This window comes from Poecilia reticulata, chromosome 10, assembly GCF_904066995.2.
Source record: "Poecilia reticulata chromosome 10, P_reticulata-male-v2, whole genome shotgun sequence".
NCBI classification, from domain to species: domain Eukaryota; kingdom Metazoa; phylum Chordata; class Actinopteri; order Cyprinodontiformes; family Poeciliidae; genus Poecilia; species Poecilia reticulata.
In genome coordinates, this window is record NC_088839.1 from 30,254,469 (window position 1) to 30,276,518 (window position 22,050).

The 22,050-nt window shown below is 36.7% G+C and overlaps 1 protein-coding gene across 4 annotated transcripts in view; it reads right to left on the reverse strand.

Annotated features, from left to right (window-relative positions):
* The window catches only part of ldb2a (LIM domain binding 2a), a 98,744-nt gene that overhangs the window by 21,188 nt on the left and 55,506 nt on the right, over positions 1 to 22,050 (reverse strand). For all 4 annotated transcript variants that reach the window (XM_008421092.3, XM_008421091.3, XM_008421093.3 and 1 more), the window contains exons 3-4: positions 14,422 to 14,594; positions 4,745 to 4,867 (exon numbers count right to left, since the gene is read on the reverse strand). In XM_008421092.3, coding sequence (XP_008419314.1) covers positions 4,745 to 4,867; positions 14,422 to 14,594 — 296 coding nt within the window. The remainder of the gene's footprint in view (positions 1 to 4,744; positions 4,868 to 14,421; positions 14,595 to 22,050) is intronic.

Below are 22,050 nucleotides of genomic sequence, written 5' to 3' on the forward strand. Positions count from 1 at the left end.
TATTTTAAATGCACACATTGACAGCAATTCAGTAAAAGTTTAAGATAAACACATAAAAATATGAGAAAGCAAATTTTTACAACCTGTAACAGACTATCATTTTACTGTTACATTGTTTCAATGAAACACTTCTGCATCTCTTAGAACCAAATTTTAAATTTAGATACAAGTGCAACAAACAGGGGCTTGTTCATGGATCCTGTTAAGTTTTATTTTTCTATTGCCAGAACAAGAAGCTTTGCAAATTTGATGTTTGAAAAATAGAGATCTGACTTATTTTAGTTAGTTGATTATGTGTTGTAAATTTGTACTTTTCCACCTCAAAATAATTAAGTTGATTAATAAGATGCACCTTTTAAAAATGATTTACTGATTATGAAATTTATTTAAAAGTAATTTTACAATTTGTGCTGGGAATATAATCATAGTCCCACACTGTAACTCCATTTAATCATATTTAGAAATGTATTGATATTTACTGAGGCTTCCATCAAACCAACAATGGAAAAAATAGTAAAAATAATTTTGATAATACAACCAGTTATGTTCTTTTTTTTAATCATTAACCTGGATTAATCTTTAGCACGATGAATCCAAATTTGTATCATGATAAAAAAAAATGTTCACAATAACAATAAATTATATGACAAATGCTCACTCGATGCTACACCCTCACTTATGTGGCCAGTCTAATCTGGTCAATTCTTCATCAAATTCAAAAGTTCCACAAAGAATAAAACATTTTTCAGCTTCATATGAGGTCTGGTAAAATATTAAAAAACTACGCTCCAACCCTCGCTTTGAAAAGTGGGTTCTTCCAAAGCAGCTAGAGTTCTACAAGAATCTGAAGTTTCAACTTCGATGTTCTGACTCCCATGTGTCTGTATGTGCTTTCATTAGTTCAGGCAGTGATCAAAAGAATGTACTTACACTCAAACACAAATCACAGAAGACCTGGCCAGGACCCACAACAGCCCACAATATCCCACTCTCCAGGAATTAGCGTGAATACCCAGAGGGGCCAATTTATTGGTGAGTGAAATTCATAAGAAGTTTCAGGCAAAAAGCAAGACTGGATCTTGAACCTTTAAACCCACATTATAAAAGAGAAAAGGATCCTATGGTCGTTTCAAAGCAAACTAAAGAAGCTACATGTGGAAAAATGTAATGATGAGATGGGAAACTTGTGATTTAAATTTAAAAATCGTTGCTTACACTTGAAATGTCTTATTTGACTCAGTACCTGTTAAATTTTCTCTTTTAAACTAATAAAGTGAATAAAAAATATTGGTGAATATATACATACAGTGAAAGCAAGACTGTATTGGAAGCTGATGCTTCCTGTCTGTGTAAAGATCAAGTCAGCTATGGTCAAAGTTGACCTTTTTCCAAGAATAGCGCTAAATTCATGGAGCAGAAAAAATTTTTCTGTGTCTCTCCACATGAAACTGCATCCCCAGTGAACTATATTACTACCTGAATAATTGACAAGTCATGTTAAAGCAGAAAGCAAATATGCAAGCATTACCCTACCTCTTCAGCTAGCTGCTCTGTATTTAAACATTGTCAGAAGGAGTAAAACGTTTAATAAAGACTGGAATCAGACACAGTGGGGGATCTGATTCCAGTCAGATCCCCCAATAACTTGGCTAAGTTATTGGTGTTAACTTAGCCAAGTTAACACCAATATAAAGAAATTTATGATGGAGAATTTGTACAATATGGCTGTTTCAACACACAGAAAAAAGTCAGCAAAATATCCAGAAAGAAATCTTTAAATAAGGGCTAAAAGCTGATTTGCATTTAATCAAGTAAGTACTTAATAAGCATTGTTAATAAGCATTTTTAAAGTTCAGTTCAGAAACTCAGTAGTACACATGTGAAACTAACGGTTTCATAAGAGGTACTGACAGTTTCACATAGTATTATTATACGGCCCAGTGTAAATATTGTTTTTAGACAATCTGTAAAGTTAAAAGATCAATGACTATTGATAATTTCACTATCCACATAAGCCAGCTTCAGTCATAGTGCTTCACTTTAGCGCCCCCTGTGGTCTAAAGGAGAATTACAAAGATAAGTCTCAAAAAAGAATTTTTTTTCCTTGCCTTTCAGTCCTGAGTAAAGGCAGTGTGGCATATGGCAGACAAAAATAAAATAAAATAAATAAATAAAGCTTTGCTTGTCTTCAAACCTAAACAAAACAAAAGTGTAACCTGAAAACTCCCCAAATTTTCTTCTCTTATCCTTCAGAGTTTCTATACAGGCTATTGTGAACTTAAATGATCACACACAAAAAAAGTTTCAATCAAAGGTAATTTAATCTGTATCATCTTCAGTAAAATGTACAATACAAATTGTACAAATACTCTCTTTTGATGTACGCTTTACAGTATATTTCATCGTTTTTTGGCCACATGAAAAATTATGCTTTTTGTTTCACAGTGAAGCTGTGCATAAAGAGTATATCAAAATATAAAGTCTGAACAGAAACCACCTTATCCCAGGTCATAAAGCAGAGAGACATCAGCTTAAGCATTTGACTCTTTTAAACTCCCTCTTTTTGCACCAAAAACAAATCTGAGTGTTTTTTGTTTAATTCATTAGAATTATTTTTCTTTCATGTAGACTTAAAACACTTGAGAAACTGAAAACAGTGGCCTCTGAATTCACTTTATGTGTCTAATCCTTTGCTGCAGCAAACCTAACATTAATCTGAGCACGTTCTAATCAGACAGACATGCTAAGAGTTCAGGTAATGTTACCCTTGAAAGATTTCAGTGATAATTTTGATATAAAAGTGACCTTGGTGCTTCTTCATTAATGAGACTAGCATGTAAAATTGTCAGTTTTTTTGTAAAGCTGCTGTGGATTTCTAAAATATTATGAGCAACTATTGGTCCTTGAATCACATAAAAGAACCTGGAGGCTAGTGGGAACATATGCATAGTTTTACTTTGTTTATTTTATTTTTAGTGCAGCATCATATGGTTTCATCTTTTCTATACTCTATGCGTCACAGACTGAGTAATCCATTCAGTGGAATTAAGAACTGAATATATATGTAACCTTTTACTGTATTATATTTTTCTCAGACAAAGGTCTTATTTTTCCTTTTCAGTTTTTCATGCAAACATAAATTCTTTCATATTCCTTTGTTGGCATATCCTCACAAAAGGCTTTTAAATACGTCTCTGCACTGTGCACCGACAATCTCTATTAGTCAAAAAGTCAACCAAAGCAGACATGCAGTGCTGTGGAGAACGAATTTAAATATCAAACAGAGACAATCAGAGTAAATACAAAACTGAGTTTCATAGAGTGACCTAATTAAGAGAAAAATGTTTTCCAAACCAGCCTGTCCAACGTCGTTCTAAATTATGAATTAACTGGGATTAGCAAATTTCTTTTAGTCAATTTCAGTACCTATCTTGTGAATACTGCCAGACTTGAACAATCAGGAAATCTCTTAAAAAGAAAAAGATCCCCAAAATAAACACATCGTTCCCTGTTCCAAAGAAATTCAAGAATTGGTCAGAAACAAAGTCAATCATGTCTTCAAAGGGTTACAAAGCCATTTCCAAGGCTTTGTGTGGCTCCCACTGCGGTTCCAAGGAACCGCAGTGGGAGCCACACATGGAGAAAGTTATCATAAGGACACATCCAAAGGAAAACCACTGCTGATCAAGAACTTCCATCTTGCATTTTCCACAAAGGTATGTTAATAATCACACACAGCTTTAAAATAATCTGTGATTGAAAAAGACCAAAGTATGCGATTTTTAAATGTGTGTGCCCCCTTACATCTGGTGTGAAACTAACAGCATTAAAGAAGAACACATAAAACAGGGTGTAAAACATGTCAAGCATGATGGTGGTAGTGTGATGATCTGGGAACACTTTGCTATGCCAGGAGCCAAATGACTTGATGCGATTAATAAAAATCCCAGAACATCCTGAAAAAGAATGTCATCAGTTTGGTACCCTAAGCTCGGACATTATCACAGTTTTCTGGCCTGATGTGTTAATTCAGATTTTTTTTAGTCTTAAATCGTCTCTAAATATGGCAACAAAACCAGTAAGTTGGCAACAGTGCAGTAACTATTGTTACTCGGATGTGATCTGGCGCCAGGTTTGTCAGTCAGTCCTCTCTCACAGCAGAGCAGACCTTTGTGGAAGTAGAGGAGATCAGTGGAAAAGCTCTGTGTCACTGGTCTCCCAAAAATTTATGAAACTGAGGCTAATTTATTGAAGCAGCTTTACAGCGATGCAAAACAACACCAAGTCTACATTTGACACAAAAGAACAAAATCCTAATTTTGGAGAGACCTGTTTAAAGCTTAAACTTAAATCCAAGAGAGGCACTGTCACTAACTTCAACTGGCCTCTCATGCACTAAACTCCTTGATGTTGCTGTATTAAAATTGTTCTGTAAGGAGCAGTGGAACAAAACCCATCTATAGAAATGTAAGATTTTGCCAGTTACCAGAAACTCTTGAAGGAAGTTGTTGATCCCAAATGTGGCACAGCCAGTTACAGTATTAGATTCATGGGGGAAATTAATTTTCTCCACAAAGTGCCAGTGCACTTTTCCAAAATAGGTCCCAATTATTAAACTGCATTTTACTAATTTAGCTTTCTCTGATAGTATTATTTTCTTGTTGATATGAAACATTTAAGTTTGGGAAATGTTTTTCACACTACTGTTTGTGTGTCTGTTGTGCGTTAGCTGTGTCAGACTTACGTGCATGGCCAGGATGCTGCGCGGGATGAGCTCCCGGTACTGCCGGATGGTAAAGTGCCACGTCTTGATCCTCATCAGATCATCGAAGGCGAACTCCAGTATCAACCGACCCTCTGTGCAAACCTGGAGAAAGATCCCATATTTACTGTTAACTCACATTTGTCCTCATTCTTATGTTTCCTTGACTAACTGGTAGGCAACTGTCAGATCACAGGAAAAAAAAATATGTTAAAGTTTATTGTTCTAGTAGGATTTCTCTAAAAATGCTGGAATTGTTTTGTCTCAATTCTGGAATTTTCTAAAGGACTTTTCAAGCTATTATGATCCCAATATTTACTCTGTCCTTGAGCCCCTAAAATGCAAAAATAAAATGTAATCTGCAGAGGGGTGTGTTTACACCAGAGACAAAAGAACGTCAGGTCAGAGAGAGTTGCCAATTAGGAGGAGACGGAGAGAGCCAGAGAAGGGGAAACTGAGAGGGGAAAAAACATTATTTCGCCCCTTTAGCCGAATCCAGCTCTTGCCGGGGCTCTTGCGCTTCCCCGTATTTCGTTGCTGTGACAACCAGGCAAGAGATGGGAGAGAGAGAGAGAAATGGAGAGACAGACAGAGTGTGGGGGGTGGGGGGGAATCAGCTGATTAGTTGGCATGGCAACAGCAAAGATGTAATCCCACCAGACACACTCTAATCAATGCCCCCAGCGCAGATGGTCTCCTGAGGATCAACAAGAAAGAGGCTAGCGGCCATACTGACCCCCCCCCCCACCTCCCCTCAACACACAAACACACACACCCACCACCGCCAGCCCTTCATCCCACCACCGCGACCCTCCCCTTCCTCACCCCCATACCCCTTGTTCCCAGCCAACTACCTCTGTAACTCACGTGCCAACACACTCAGTTATACAAAAAAAGGAGAAAAAAAACCCCAGAATCTTAACGGCGCTAAAATCACTGCATGGAAAACCGTCTCTCTGCTGTTTCAAATAGAAAATTAGATACCGTGAAATGTTCCCACTTTTATCAAAAAGCCCCGTTTGCTGATATATAAACCCATTAGAGAGTAAAAATAAGGACAAAAAAGTTTTGTTCAATAACAAAATGTTTTATACAGACGCAAACTTTTAGATTACATGCAACAATAACAAAACACAGAAGTAATTATAGCCAATAAGAAATAAAACATTGTGTATATGACTGTTGATCTATGACTGAATAAAAGGTACAGCAAACATCAACAATGTTCAAACAATATGCTGAGTATAATTTCCATTGTTATACAAATTTGTATGCCTTATTTTCTAAATACCATTTTAAAATTGTTTAATGTCCTTAACTGTAACTGCTTGGAAAATAAATCTTTTAAATGAGTGACACTTCAGTGTTTAGTTTGATATATTTGCTAGAGCTGGAGGATTTTAAATTAGGTCTCTTGTTATTTTTCAATATAATTTAGTTGCTTATATTTTCTCTTCTTTTGGTTAGTAAGTTAATTTAAAAATCAAGTCAATAATTGCCAAAGTGGAAACAAGAGTTAAGATAATCCATAAATTTAAGGATTTTGTGGCCTTCAACCTGCTGCAAAACACTTCCTGATATTTTCTGTTATTAAGGCAATGATTTAAATTTCAATTTAAAGTTGAAATATTGTTAACAGTCCACTTTATTGAAATTAGAATTAGAAGAAACTTAGAAAAAAATAATCAACTTTGGCTGATTTTTTTTTTCTTTTTGAATTGCATTGCATCCTTTTAATTATGTAGTGGATTATTTTTCTACCCCTTGGCAGCATATTTAAAACTAAATATTAAGGCAAGTATGAAAGAAACAAAAAACAATTAATTCCTGACATCATTTGTGAAAGTTAGGTTGTTTCTCTGCATGGCTTTTACCCAGGAGCAGTGAAATAACTTGAAATGTATTTACCAGTGAATCAGTGTCTTATGGTGCTTTCCAGGTCTATTGCCTACAGTGAAACAACAATGCACTATTGATTCCTTCTTCCATAGTGCCTACTGTGTCCTTAGCATTGCCTTCTAATATTGCTTCTATTTCTCTCTGCAGTCATTCTCCTTCTCTGCAACCCACAGATAAAATCATAAATGGCTTAAATCAGAACCAGAGAAAAATACTGTACTCTAATTGCCATGCCCAATATATGCACAAGAATTTGTCTTTATGGCGCTGGTGCAGAGACAAAATTGCAGCCAAGGCTTCATATTTTCCATCAGGAAGATTCAATCACACAAGCTGGTTATTTCTCCACAGCAAAAGTCAGTTGGTTAAACCTCATATTTTCTCAACAAAGCTCTAACCTATTATTTTTTTTTTAGCTAAACAGCTTTCCCTTATGAAAAACTAAAAGAAAGAAAATCCAGATGAATTAAAAAGTGTTCCATTAAATGCTACAGCCCCTCACAGAGTCCCCATTGATTTAAGAGCAGGGTCATAAATCTTGCACACAACGGGGCTGAGATCTCTGGCTCAAAAGAGCAAGAAAGAATAACAGTGTCCCGCTGCTGAGACACTATTCAATACTGTGCCTCAACCTGACAATCAATTAACGGAGGAGCTGAGAGTCATTAAATTGAGTATTATGAGCATTTATCACAACTTCTGATAAATTTAAACAGGATCAATGTTGACTAAATATTCTAAGTTAGAGCAACTAAGTGGTTAGACACTTAATACACGAGGAAGGGCAGATTCTGACAGCATGACACATTTAAAAGTATAGTATAAGTATAAGTGTATTAAGGTTTTATTTTAGCTGGGACTTTCACAACTTTACAACTGTAAAGAATTTCTAATAAATAACTTTGAATTTTTCAACAGAAAAGTGTAGCAGTCATTTGTCGGCCAGCTGAAAGGCAGTGCACAGCAACAGCTGGGGAAGTCCCAGGGATTATGTTCCTCACAGATGCAGACACTCTGGTCCTGGTGCGTCTCCTGATGCCTCGATATAAGGACTTTAAACCAAAAAAAACCTCAGTTTAAAAATGTTGATACCAGTAGCTAAACCAAGCCTGTATTGCGCCGTACAAAAGTACAAGTAGTACAAAAAAGTAGAACTTGATCTTAGTTCTGCTGTTTTAAAACTGTTTTTAAAGAGAGATTAATTACTGTTTTGTGCTGCATCCAAATTAAACATCTAATATATTCATGGCTTATTATTTTTAAGTAAATGCAAATGCAAATTTAATTAATTTCTGTAAATATGAAAATCACCAGTGCAACTATTGACACCCCTCATGATGTCCTCAAAGAATACAGCATTTTTCTTTTCTCTATTAAGTTGATCAGTACAATTAGAAACTTTTATGACTTGGCACACACCCCCACTCTTCAAGATGAGTCACAGTTATTTCATGAAATGTATAATAAATAATAAGAAATATCTATTTACCAAAAATTTCTCGGAGATAGTCTGAAACAACCTGTCACCAAGTTGGACGAGGAAGTAAACGTATCTTAGTACGCACAGACAGGTGCGTGGTAAAGGAGACTAAAAAAATCTTCAAAACTTATTGCCAGAGAAATGTAACAGAGTGGGATCTTGGGGTTCACCAAATCTCAGTAGCAATATATTTATTTTAAATCTCACATCTTTTTTAGGTCTGCCAAAAACAGCTAAGGCTGCTCTGAGTCATGAAGTTAAAATACAAATGAACAGCTTGTCCGTTGCATAAATTCTGAGTAATAAAATCTGTTTTTTGTTTTTTACATTAATTCAGCCACATTTTTTAACTGGTGATTGAATAATTCACATCTGAATGAATCAAGTTTCAAACTCCAAGCTTATATTAAAACGAGTAAAGATGCAATTTTCTCTTGATCGGTCAAGACAAATTAGACAAATTATTTTATTTATTTGAGGCATCAAAAGTAATAATGCCCACCATTCTTGGCTTTCAATTCAAGTTTTAGATAACTTGATGATTGCGTCTCTAAATGCATAATTTGTCCTTAAGTTTTAGGAAAAATATTGTATTCATTTGCTTCATCAGAGCCCAGTTAATTAACACATATACATAAATTACCAAAGAGGTACATAATTAAATGTATACAATGGTAATGAACAGAACAAAAACAGTTTGGTAATAATCCCTTTTCATTTTTAACCATTGGTAAAAAAAAATCCTTCTTGAATTAGATACAGTTGAACTGAAACCATTGTGTCACAAAGTCGCCTTTTCCTCTTTGCTTGCCTCCCAGCATGCAGAAACCCCAGCTGGGCACCAGTAACAAGGACCAAGGCCTCAGAGCTAACACACTCCGGTCAGGGAAAGCAAGGCCTGCTGGGTACTGAATAGAGGTGTTGGGATACTGGAAGGTGGCTGAGAGGTTGGGAGCTTTTGCTCAAATTGGCACCCCGTGTCACCTTGTCAACACCTCTCAGCCTTGTGAGTCACACACACACATTTTCCACCTGCACCTAGAGAGCTCGCCCACTCAGAGAACCCCTGTAGCTCCACCCATTCGTTAGATTATAACACTCCGCCGTAGCAGGAGTGACATCAATTCAGGGAGAGAAAAAACTCAAGAACATGGGGTGCTGAACAATAAAGTCTTTACATCTAGGTTGCATTTATATTTCCACCAGTAAAATTAAATTGGGTGATTCTGGAATGCTGTATTTGTTCAACAGCATTGCTGCAGACAATAATAATTTACAACACATCTCATATTACAAACTGTAGCCAATGATGATTAATAACGGGGTATATCAGTATTTTCTGCCATAAATGTGGGTACAATGTTTCCCACTAAAAACAAATCCTGAGGTTTAGCTTTGCTTTTATTGTAACACTACAGAATATTTGTCTAGAAGCATTACACTAATTGAACAAGCAGTTAGAATTTAACCAATGAAACGCTGAAGTCAAATCAGACCAAACTTCTATTGTTTCAATCAGATGGATTATGATTTTGAAGAAATTAATAAATAAATAAATATAAAATATTCATTCATTATTGTGGCATTTAGCAAACAGAAATTAGTTTCGTAGTTGTAACTAACCTAAAATAAGTTTTATCTGATTTAATGTCAGACAGTGAGAAAAAAAGAGATGCATGCGTCTTTATTTGGTGAATGTAAACTTTAAACTTCTGGTTTCAACTGTGCTTTCAAAAACCTTGAACAAATCCAAGGCTGATAAATTAAGTATATGGGCAAACATGTTCAGCTGATCGTTGTACACAGCCTAGTTTTATGAATGCAGAGGCTCATCGTTGTTAGAGCAGCAACAGAGTTAGCTAACCCTAACCCATCTACAGCTCAGGTGCCTGACAACCACGACTAACACAAGGTGTTCATTGGCAACCACTGTCTAATGGTTAAGTTTGTTAGCAAGCTTGACTTTAGTATTAGTGTTTTAGCTTAGCAAACTGAATTTATTATAATCTTCAATTCTTACTTCAACACAAGACAGATTTTCACCCTCAAGTCTTACAACACTTTTTACTGGTCACTTAATTTGGTACCCTTACTAGTTCTGGTATGAACCCCCTTCTTACCTTTAGTATGCCCTTAATTATTTATGGCCTTATTCTGACAAAGTCTCAAAAACATTAATTCAAGATATTGACACTGCAACAGACTGGCGACTTGCTCAGGGTGACCCCACCTCTTGCCTGGAGATAGGCACCAGCACCCCTCCTGACCTCACTAAGGGACAAAGGTGTTAGAAGATGGATGGATGGATGGATGGATGGATGGATGGATGGATGGATGGATGGATGGATGGAAGATATTGACATGGCAGCATGCCACAGTAGCCACCAATTTGGACATCCATAACTTAGTCTTCACTGTCACTACATCCCAGAGATACTCCAGTGGATCCACATTTGGTAACTGTGGAAGCCATTTTAGTACCAAAAATGGCTTACACATTTTTGGTAGCTACTGAAATGTATTGACTACAATCATCTGTGAATAACTAAAATCTAGTTCAATTAGTTCAATTATCCAATATACCTTCAGTCATTATGCACAGTGGAAACCATTTTAGCACCGTCACAGAAGCTAATATTTATGGTCTTTCTTATCTCTGAAACCAATCAGCAACATGAAAAAGAATGGTTTTGCTGGATTGGCTGCTTCACAAACACCACAAAGTATCATGTGAAGTTCCATTGCACCTAACTAATTCAGCTTTCCAAGGTGCATCTTCTTTAGAATATTTTAGATATGCTCGACAAAACATATCAGCAATTAAGCGGTGTTTCCACCAATAATTTGAAGTTGCGTTCCACAGAATAAGGTGCAAATAGATGGATTAAATTTGAATTGAACAGCAAATGCACTCTGTGAAAATAATTTTTACAAGACCCCTACTACTGCGGATTTACAAGAACACCAACTGTTGGCCAGTATGCTACCAGTACAAGAAGATGTCCACTGTGTTCCATTTGTTGTTTCTTGCAGTTTTGATTTTCTGTTAATGGTGAAAGGGTTAAAATGCACCCATATGTGAAGTTTTTGTTTCTGTCTCAGATCATTACAGGATTCCCAGACTAACCAATTAAATTGATGCTAACTGTGCTATTAGAACTCATTGAAAATATTTAAGAAAAACAGAAATCTAACTCAACTTTTATTACACCACAATATTAAAAAAAAAATATGCAAAGAATTAGACTTTTTGAAAGACGGACGTAGGAGCAGAAAGAGACAGATACAGGCAGAGAGAGAGAGAAGGAGGCAGAGGCAGAGCAAGAGCACGAGTTGGGAGCTGGGGATGATTTCTCCAGGGATGAAGGATGCGGGTGTGTGTGTCTGTGCGGTATGTGTGTGTGTGTCTGTGCGTCTCGAGGGAGCGGGGGTGGGGAGGGAGAGGGGAAGAGAGGGGGGATGAGAGAGAGAGCGTTGGAGTAGAGAGCGAGGGAAGAATGAGCGAGCCGGCAAGGCGGGGAGGGGGATGAGCAAAGCGGCGGTGGGGGTGATGTGCTGTGGTGGTGGTGTTTGAGGGAAAGCGAGGCGAGGCAGAGCTGATTGAGATTCGGGCCTCCAGAGCTGCAGGCTCGCTGCTGCCGCTGCTGCTGGGAGCTCAGACAGAACACGCTCAGTTATTGGAATTTTTTTTTCTAATGAATTAATTCTTCTCATCCAATTTAGGTGAAGATGAAAAGAGAGCAGGGCTGCAAGCATCAAATTTAGCTTTTTGTTGACCGGGCCTAGCCTGTTCTGCTCCCATTTTGTACGGTTAATATCTGACACTTGTAATATATTATAGCTTTTTTTGGTCCGCTGCTTTCGAGAAGCCTTGTTTACAAAAAGCAGAGAAAACTCAAACAGCAACAACATGAAAAGAAATTTCCTTTTTCTATTACTTGACACATTCCATTCTTATTTATTAACATGATAACAAAAGAGCTCCCCTGGTTCCACTTATACTAAAGTATAAACTTGTTTACACATAAGCCGACACTCCACCCTTGCCTACAAAAATTGCCCGTTTTTCTCCCCATGATTGAAGCATTAACATGTATTCATGTAAATATCTGCCACATTCAAAATAAAAGCATGATTGAATAAAAAATAATGCTCACTGCTACAGAGTTAAAATAAACTTTCTATTAAATTGAAGCCAGATATGGTGATGATTGAGCAGATGTTAGGAATGATAGCTGTAGGTTGCTGTAAGCCACGGTTAAAGCTCCACCTTGTTGCTGTAGTTATTGCGGTTAAAGTTCTTATAAAGTAACTTATAAAGTAATCGTCAAACAAAGAAGATAACCTAAAGTATTTATAAGTATCTGATTTATAAGAAAATATCAACATCTTGTAGGTTCTGCTCATCTTCTTCAGAATAACTAAACATGTTGTGACATTGTTTTTTATCTTGCCACAAACACAACATTATATAAAAATAATGAATAATAGTGATCAAAATTAATATTTTAATGATAATAAAGCATAATAATGTTAAAATTCAATGGTTAATAATGTTTACTTTAGTGAAAACAAATCCTACATAAATACTTCTAGGATTTTATTACTATGTAGTATGATATCAGAGGTCAGTAATGTTGATGTAATTATGTGTTAAATAATAAAAATGTATAAACTCAGATATAGGCTAGAAACTGTCAGACTTGTAGTTGAGAATGTTTCTTTGAGCAAAATCTAGCTTTATCTAGCTTAGCAACAGTGAAAATGCTAATGCTATGCTTTTTGACGCAGTTATTGCCAATTTGGCTGTCATTACAAGACACATTATTAGTTACCTTGTTATGTTTTAACTCTTAATTACAGGTCAATTCTCATCATTTCTTTGTCAGATATAACAAATGAAATCAGAAAAAAAGATTTCCTTAATTAGAATTCAACTTAATTTAGCGGTGTAACTTTTACAGATTTGTTTTTATATAGATTATTTGTTTTTTATAAATCGCAATGCAGTATCATTTTAATACAAGAAAGGGCATAGGACTTGTCAAGCATTAATAATCAAATTAAGCTAATTTGAGATCAAAACTAACATCCACCATCCAGTGTTTTATTCCCAAAAAAGTTGTTTGTTAAAACTCAAGTTTTTTTAATTCACTTTATAGGCTTACAGCCTTTGAAAGGTCAACTAAAAAGTTAATTATCTGACTCACACACACAAACAGACACACACACACACCTGTGAGTGAGTGCATACTGTCAAGTCCCGTTTAATGTCAGAACAATCTGGTCTGGCGCTTCAGCTCAGGATTCATGGTAGAGGGAACATGGAATCCCTTTAGCTCAGCTGCTTGGCGCTGACAAGGTATCTGGCCTCAGATTCATTTAGACAGTCAGCAGAAGAACACTAAGAGTCAGCGAGCCATCTGGATCAGACCGTGGAGGAGCAGATATTCACTCCACCTCACAGGGGAATTCTGTCCCCAAAGACAAAAGCCGATGAGCTCAGCATTATTGCTTTCAGAGGACCTTTGTGTCTGCTTTGGATCATTTTACCTGTGCAATTAGTGTTTCCTCTCCTTTTGCTTGCTTCCATCTGTGTGTCAGTTACAATACAATCTAAACCACACTCTGCAGGCATCTTACTCCTGTCCTGATAGCTTTGCCTTTGGAGAACCTGCAGGCCTGAGAATCAGTCTGTGTCTTTAGCACTGTAAATGCCAGATGACAGAATGGCAACATTTCTGATAGAAGACAGAAAAGTAAATATAAAGGATATTTCACTTAAAAATAACTACACTGCTTAGAACAAATATTTGGCTAAAAACAATGCTTTGCATGGTTAAAAATAGAAATATAAAAAACTATTTTCTATGATTGTTTTTTATATTTTTTACTCAATGGAACTATTACATTTGATATGTATAAAACAGTTTATTTCATAATAAAGAGATAGAATAATAATAAACTTCACTTATGGATAAGCTGACATAAAAAGCTCAGTTTGGCTCTGCTTTGGTCAAGAATAGGCATTTAAAAATACAGGAAACATTTTTTTTAAATTATTATTATTTGATAAAGACACAAACACCTTCCTGTGTTTGACAGTAAAACCATCAAATGCCACTTCAAACAGCAGAGACGGCATGAAAGAAAGAGGAAGAAACGGAATCAAAGAGTTTAAATGGGTTTGATCTTTAAGCACTTTAACACCTTGTCTGGCCATTATCATAGCACACAATCAATTATTTATGGAGAGAGAAGCTCAAGGGTCAGATGTTACCTTTGTAAACATTGGCTTCCCATGCTGGGTGACCATGGTGCACTGATCACAGTCCAGGGTGATGCAGGAGTTGTGGAAGGACTCCTTGGAGTGTTTCAGGATGTAATGGAGCTCGGTGACGCCGCCCTCAAACACTGTGCTGAAATAACGGGGTATCAACGTCCGGCCGATTGCTGCAGGGAAGAGAGAGGAGAGGAGAGGACAGACATGCTGAATACTGAAGGAGCCCAAACATGAAATGATGCGGGAAAGATAGGATCAGCTTATGGACAAACAAAAAACTGCTGTTGCACACCAGCAAAATCCTCCATTTGCATGTATATTTACTTCATTTTCACTCTAAACTTGCAGGTCTTTTTTTCTCAACTGACAGAAATATAAGGTTTATTAAATTAGCTTAATGTCTTGCTTAAGGACCCTTCTGCGTGTGCTGTGTTGTTCATTTAACCAGTTATATTCCAACAGGGAGATTTTGCCATGGGACCCTGGGAATTTATTATTTATTTATCTGCTAGTTAAAGGTTGCGACAGTCTTGGAAACATTAATAACCACTTCATCTTTTTTTTTTTTTTAAATAGCATGTTACAGCCACTAACCAAAATGCATTTATTGTAATTTTACTTAAAGCAATATAAAGTAGTGCTTAGCTTTAAAATGAGAAAAACAATTATACATTGGTTAAAACTTTATGATAAAAGTTGTGGTGCATAAATGCATTGAACCCTTCCTGAGTCAAACCTTTGTAGAAGCTTCCATCACTGTAATTACAGCAGTATATCTTTTGGGGTATCCAATAACTTTGCACATCTGCACTCTGAAAGTTTTCTCCATTTTCTTTGTGAAATAGCTCAAGCTCAGTTAGCCTGAATGAAACCTTCTACTCTTTCTTCAAAGGCTGTCTATTGGATTTAAACCTGGACTTTGACTGGGCCATTCAAACATGACAATGTACTGATCTCAACCCATATCATTGTAGATTTGGATATATAGTTAGGTTTATGATATAGAGTGGTAAATAGGTGATTTAAAATGTATTTATTTAATTCATACCAAAATGATCTTTACTTGTAATTATCTTACAGGTACATCCTGAATGCACATGTGAGTAAACAGTATCAGGTTTGTATTCTGTTAAATGTATTTGTCAATAGAAAACCCTCTCTTTGTTACTTAAACTGCTTTGCTTTCTGAACCTTAAAGGAATCATTTGGGGCTGATGAAAATCCTTAAGCGCCTCTTCAGCTTGTTTTGAAGTTCTGAACCGAAGCAGAGAGACAATTAGTTTGACTCTGCATTAAAAACTGGAAACAGCAGGAGGTAGCTGGCCTGGATGCGTGCCAGGACTGGAGCTCAAAATCAACCTATTATTTTTGCACAACACCTGTGTGTTATCAGGTTAAACAAATGAGATAAAGGGAGATCATTACAAAACTTCAGAGAGACTGGTCTGAACTTTGGACAGAATCATGCTATTTCCTGCTTCTTGGAGATATTTTAGGCTAGACTAATTGCCTCCTGGCTCAGCACACAAACCGTAATAAGAGCGCTATCTGTCTGCCTTTTTTTTTTACTTTCAGGAGGATTGTGAAATACTCTATTCACTAGCTAGTATATAAGAATTTGTGAATTTTGTTCAGATTCTATTCAAAAAACAAACAGAGCATGTACATTGTTGCAAAAAAATATTATTTTAAGTTACACATATATCACAAAATTAAGATTTAATGAATATGATGCATGAAAACATAAAACACATTCATAAATTTGAATGTGTGTTTTGATGCTAAGGGCAAAAAGCTAAAAGCTAACCAGTAGTTGTGGTTATCAAAGAAAATCACTTCATTCTGTTATGTTTCAGATTAAATTGTAAGTAGGAGGAATCCATAAAAAGCTTTAAGAAGACAAGAAGAGACCAGGTATTCCAATGACCTAAAGTGATATTTTGTGTTTACTGTATGACACCATCTACTGTATGTCACTGACAATCATAGGAGCAGCAGAGTTATTAGGTCTGCTACCTGGCTGCTTTTAAAAAAGGTGAGTTCTGATGAAACTTCACAATGATTGTAAATTTAAATATAAAATCATGAAAAAAATGACCTTCTAATTGAGGTCGGTTAAAAATATGAGCATTCAATTCAGCAGACACTATATGGATATTGTCAGTGTTATTGATATAAGCTTCAGCATTTCTGCCACTAAAATCGATACTGGCAGTAATAGTCCATCCAACTAGTCACAGATATTTGCATGCAAAGCAATAAATCCATTCCACTTAAAACGTTCCAGCAAACCAAAGTTAGCATCCAAGCATTCTTTTGTGATATTGATTTTTATAAATGTTTGCAAATTGATACATTGTTATAATTCAACCCACCTTGCCAAAAAGACAGAAAAGGCTTTGGATGTCTTATTTTCTCTCCAAATATAATAAATAAATCTTCCCATACATAAGTGAAAGTCCAAATAATTCACAACCCTTGATATTTAAAGATTTGTCCTTAAAAAAAAAACAGTAAACATTTCAGTATATCACTCTCCCAGAACAGGCTATCTGTGTAACATGCATAGTCCAGGTTTTACATAATCTTCAAGTGAGCAAGACCGCATTAAAGTATGCAAAAAAGATCCCCCCACCCCGAACAGACTTTTTAGAATAATAAGATTTCACGACTTAGTGTAGTGCTAAACTGACTTATTGAGACAGACAGCTTCTGCAGTGCAAACTTTCTGCAGAAGCCTGAAGAGACAATGAGCAGGCTGCATGATGAAAACCAGAGGAGGAGTCAGAGAGGGAGAGAATGTCTTCAGTGGTTTATAGTCCTCAGGCTTTGTCTGGTTCTATCTTTCCTGAGCTAGCTATGGCTTCAAGGAGAAGCACAGATGATACAGTATTCACGCTGCACCACTCATGGATGTGTTGTAAAGTCCTGTCAGAAACCAACTCCTGAAAATGTGTATTCTACAAGTCTTTCAGATTTTACTTTTTAATAAAGGATATATTAGGATGGGTTTTTTTGCGAATAAGTTATTTTGTGAAGAGAATAATAAAAAAAAAACCTTTTGAATAAGTAGCTTCAAGAGGGGTTTCAAAAGCTATGTCTCACCGTACCTCTACCTTGACAGCATAATCGAAAATTCCTCTATATCTCCTCACAAAAACCCTAAATAAGGTCACATGTTCTCCCTCTGCCAAAAATGAACAGAAAAGAGGTCCAGAAGCACAATAAGTTTAGGAAAAGTAAGGCATATGCATTTTTAAAAAGACAAAATCATACAAGATTTGACAAACAGCAAAACAAATTAAAAAGTAAAATCATCGTTTAAAACAGTGCTGTCAACATAAATTCACCTTCCCACTGTTTAAAAAAAACTTACAAGAAAAGTAATCTTTTATAGTAACAGCATGAAGTCGCACTGAATTTTTTAAAGAAAAATTCAACATTTCACATTTATTTTTTCACAGTTATACAGTTGCAGGAAAAAAAATCATCATTACAAAATTAGCACTTTTTTTAAAAACAAATCAATTGTTGACATTCCTAACAATTAAATACATTAAATAATTAAGCATTTGGCCACATCTTCTAAGACTTTCTAATTAATAATGCATCACTTTCTTTTTCTCTGGGGTATAAATATGATGTCACACAGTGGCCCACCTCTTTCACCTACTGGTCACGAGGCGGAACAATGACACATTTTACCTTGACACCAGGCCCAGCAAGGAAGTTTCCAAAGTGTCTTGGGGTAAAGTGCTTATAACACATTTTAATTATGAAAGTGTTTGTTTTTCAGCAACAAACACCTGAGGTGCGTTTGGCATGAAACTATGTGGAAGAGCGTTTCATGCCCACTGTTAAGTTTGGTGGTGGGTCTGTGATGCTGTACGCATGTAAAGGCACATTTACATTTACTCTTTAAAATACCAGGACATTTTGTATAAAAATCTGCTGGCTTCTAAAAATAAACAGTATGCAGGACAGCACAGGATACCAATACTTTTGCTCATTAACCTAATGCAACAAAATAAACATTTACTTTAAATCTTAGTTCTACATCCTCAGTTTAAAAAGCAAGAAGTTTTAATCTTAGAAGACAGTGACAAAGTATTACTCTGCCAAACTTGATCACTGCAACTGTAGAGATAAACTGAAGCTGATAGTGATTTAATGATCTCCAATTAACCAATTAGGACATTTAAAGAATTAAGGTATTTGTTAGTAAAGTCAGAAAACAGCTAAAACTGGAAGACAAGACAATTTACTCAGAATCTAAAACAAGATTGTTTTTGTTGCACAACTAAATATGTAGATTAGTCATCTGCACACCACCCACAGAGAGCATCTGCATCGAACAGCTTTCACTTGGAAGAAAACCTGCAGCCTCCACTTGTGACTGCAGACCTCAGTGTTGCAGTTTCAGTTACTTGTTGAGCAGATGTCCAGAACCAAGAATAACATCTTGGCAGCATATTCTTAAAGAGCCTACTTCTGTTGCTCTTATTTCGCTATAGCTATAAGCTACACACTGTGGTACACACACACGCCTGAGAGCAGCTCTGCAAACACCTGCTTCATCCAAACATCACCGGGCAGTTCCACTTGAGCAAATTGACTTGCTTAAGGGCAGCTACTTATCAAATGCACAGGGAATCGGAAGCGGTATCTGCTCCATCCTGAGCTGATACTTTTCTCTTCTGCCTGCAAACTATTATTGCCCCCACATATGCAAATCCCAGCAGACCTGTCTTAAATTTGATTTAAATTTCAAGTTGGATATAATATATTTGCGCACTAAAAGGGCAACAATGTTATGAAACCCAGGCTGTACACTGATGCTTAGATAAGAGGAATGATGAATCATATTCCATCCTAAATTGATTTCTACAAATCTATAAGCAGCAATAAAGAAAACCTTTTATACATAACAGATGTCTGAGGTTCCTGGTATAATTGCAATGCAAACATGAGAAATGCAACTTTCACATTATTTAGAATCAAATAGGATAAAACAAAATGCAATTAAACATTTTCAAACAAGAGTTTCCATCAGGGAACATCTGCAGTTAGAAACAGGAGCTAAAAGAGCGCCACCTATCATTCTTATTAAGGTAACGTCAGTTTAAAACTACAGTTCAAAGCTACAGAATGGCATATCTGCAGCAGCCGGCTGCAGGCTAGCTTTCTGAACCCATCTAATTAACCAGCTAATATTAGCTTCTTAAGCTTTTGTTGCACTAAAAGTAGCAGTGAGTGATAAAATTCTGCAGAATAAGCACATAGCACTACAGCTAGATTTAAAAAGTGTTTGCTCTATAGCTTTGAATGAGTCTACGTCTCAAAATCAAAATATTAAACAAATGCTGAAGATGTAATTATTATAAAATTATTCAATACTTTTAATTTGCTATAAGGGCTCAGAGGGGACAGGGCTTTCTCTGTCATAGGTCCTAAGTTATGGAATGACTTGCCTTTGCAGGTCAGAGAGGCCCCTTCACTGTCCACTTTTAAAGTTCGTCTTAAAACCCATTTATTTTACTTGGCTTTTAACTCCTGCGGGATCTAGTTTTAGAGTGTATGTTTTTGTTTTTAAACTGTAAGAGTTTTTTTTTTTTTTATTATGCTGTGTTTTAATGTACAGCACTTTGTATCAGCTGTGGTTGTTTTAAAGTGCTTTATAAATAAAGTTGGTATGGTATGGTATGGTATAATTATTTGTTTGTTTTTAGAAGACCTTAGATTATGTTGGATGTTTTTGGAGTAACTTACTTAAAATTGTGGTGTTATTACAGCTAATTAAACTGTTAGAATCTGATTGATAGTATGACAGATAAAAAAATAAAAAAATAAAAAAGATTAGGGGAAACATTTCTAATAATCTGATACACAAAATAATCAAAATCAATTCCATTAAGTTGAGGTAAGTTGAGTTACACCAGATCAGTAAAACAAAAACAGTAAAAGTCCTGATTTTGGCTCTGTGAATGTGAACATTTTGGGATTTTCCTGCTCATCTAGTGGAACAGGTCTCTCTCTTCTTCTCCATTTTGCCGCGCTTCAAACCTTCATTATTGGAACATCGGTGCAAAACAAAAAAATTGGATGGCCACATTATCCAACAGCACATGGCCTCTGATTTCAAGCAGTAATAATCCATCTTAGAGTCAACACTCTGCTGCCTAGAATTATGCTCTCTCGCTTTCCCCCAGGGTGGAAGCTTGGTCAGGAGGCAGTGGAGGTTGGAGGCTGGGGTGAGGGTGTTGGGAGGGTCCAGCCTGGGAATAAAACTTCATTTAGAAGTGAAATGTCCCCTAAGACACTGGCTCATGAGGATTTTGTGGTCAGACCCGGATGGTAGGGTCTAAGACGGGGATGATGTGAGTGGCTGGGCGCGGAGGGGCAGCAGGGGGAAGAAACCCATGGGTGGACCCATGACTGGCATGTTTTTTAAATTCGATAAAGTCAGGCATGACTAAATAACACATAAAATGTTTGGCATCGTGAGCAGCAACTGTGAGGAGGAGGAGGGAAAGAAAGGGAAGGGGGGAGTGTGCGCGGCGTAGATGACTGTGTAAATGATGCTCTTTCGCTCTCTCTGTATCTCGCAGCCTCCCTCACTTGGTCTCTACCACGGTTGAAAAACAAAGTACGCCAAGGAGTGGAGCTGACTGCTAATGCAGAGGAGCTCTGAGGAGACGAGGGGGGAGACGGGGAAGTGGGAGGAGGATGGAGGAAGGTGGGGGGTGAGGAGGGGTTGTAGAGATTGGGACTGAAAAAAAAATGAGCAAAGGATGAAAGAGAAACAGTAAGAGGAAACTAGGAGAAAAGCTAAAAAAAAAAGTAAGCGCTTGTCGATGAGGGAGAGAAGTCTGTCTGTGGGGTAGAAGGGAAAGAGATGTAGAGATAGGGAGAGGGACGCTCAGGTGATTCACAGATCTGCTCCCTGCTCCCATATCACCAAACCATGCAGGGGTTTTTGGTTGCGTCTCCTCAACCAAAACTGTTCCAATAAAAGTCAGTGTGCGTAACTCCGGGTGACACAGTGATAGATAAGCATGTAATAGTAGCCTTGCTAGCAACTCTTGGATCATTTCAAGCACAGTAGTCCCGTGTTTCTCCTCAGATAACTTCTTCACTCAGGCTCAAACATGTTCAGGCTCCCTCTATGCTGCAGACAAACACTGGAGCTGGGCTGATTTCAAGTCCTGATGCGTCCTTAGATCCTCCAGACGGGAATTCAACAGGCATGTGTTGATCAAGGGTGTTAATTCCGACATACTAACATCTATTGGGAATGTTCTTTGTGATCTTATCCAAAATTACTCTTCTGAACTGAAGGAGATGAGAGACAAAATGTATTCAAGCAACAAGAGAAGTGCAGTTGCCTTGTAAATGTATCATTATCTCATGTACAGCTTAAAAGCAGAAGAAATAACACTTCATTGTCTATTTGTGATCCTGAGATGGTTAAACTTGACTTTCATTTCTGAGAAAATAAATTGTCTCTTTACACGCAGGAATAAAGAACATTTATAATCATACTTTAAAGTCCATCACCAACTTTTAAAACTTTTGGTACCCAGGTTGTTGTAAAACACAGATTATGAAAGTTGCCTATGTGTCTTT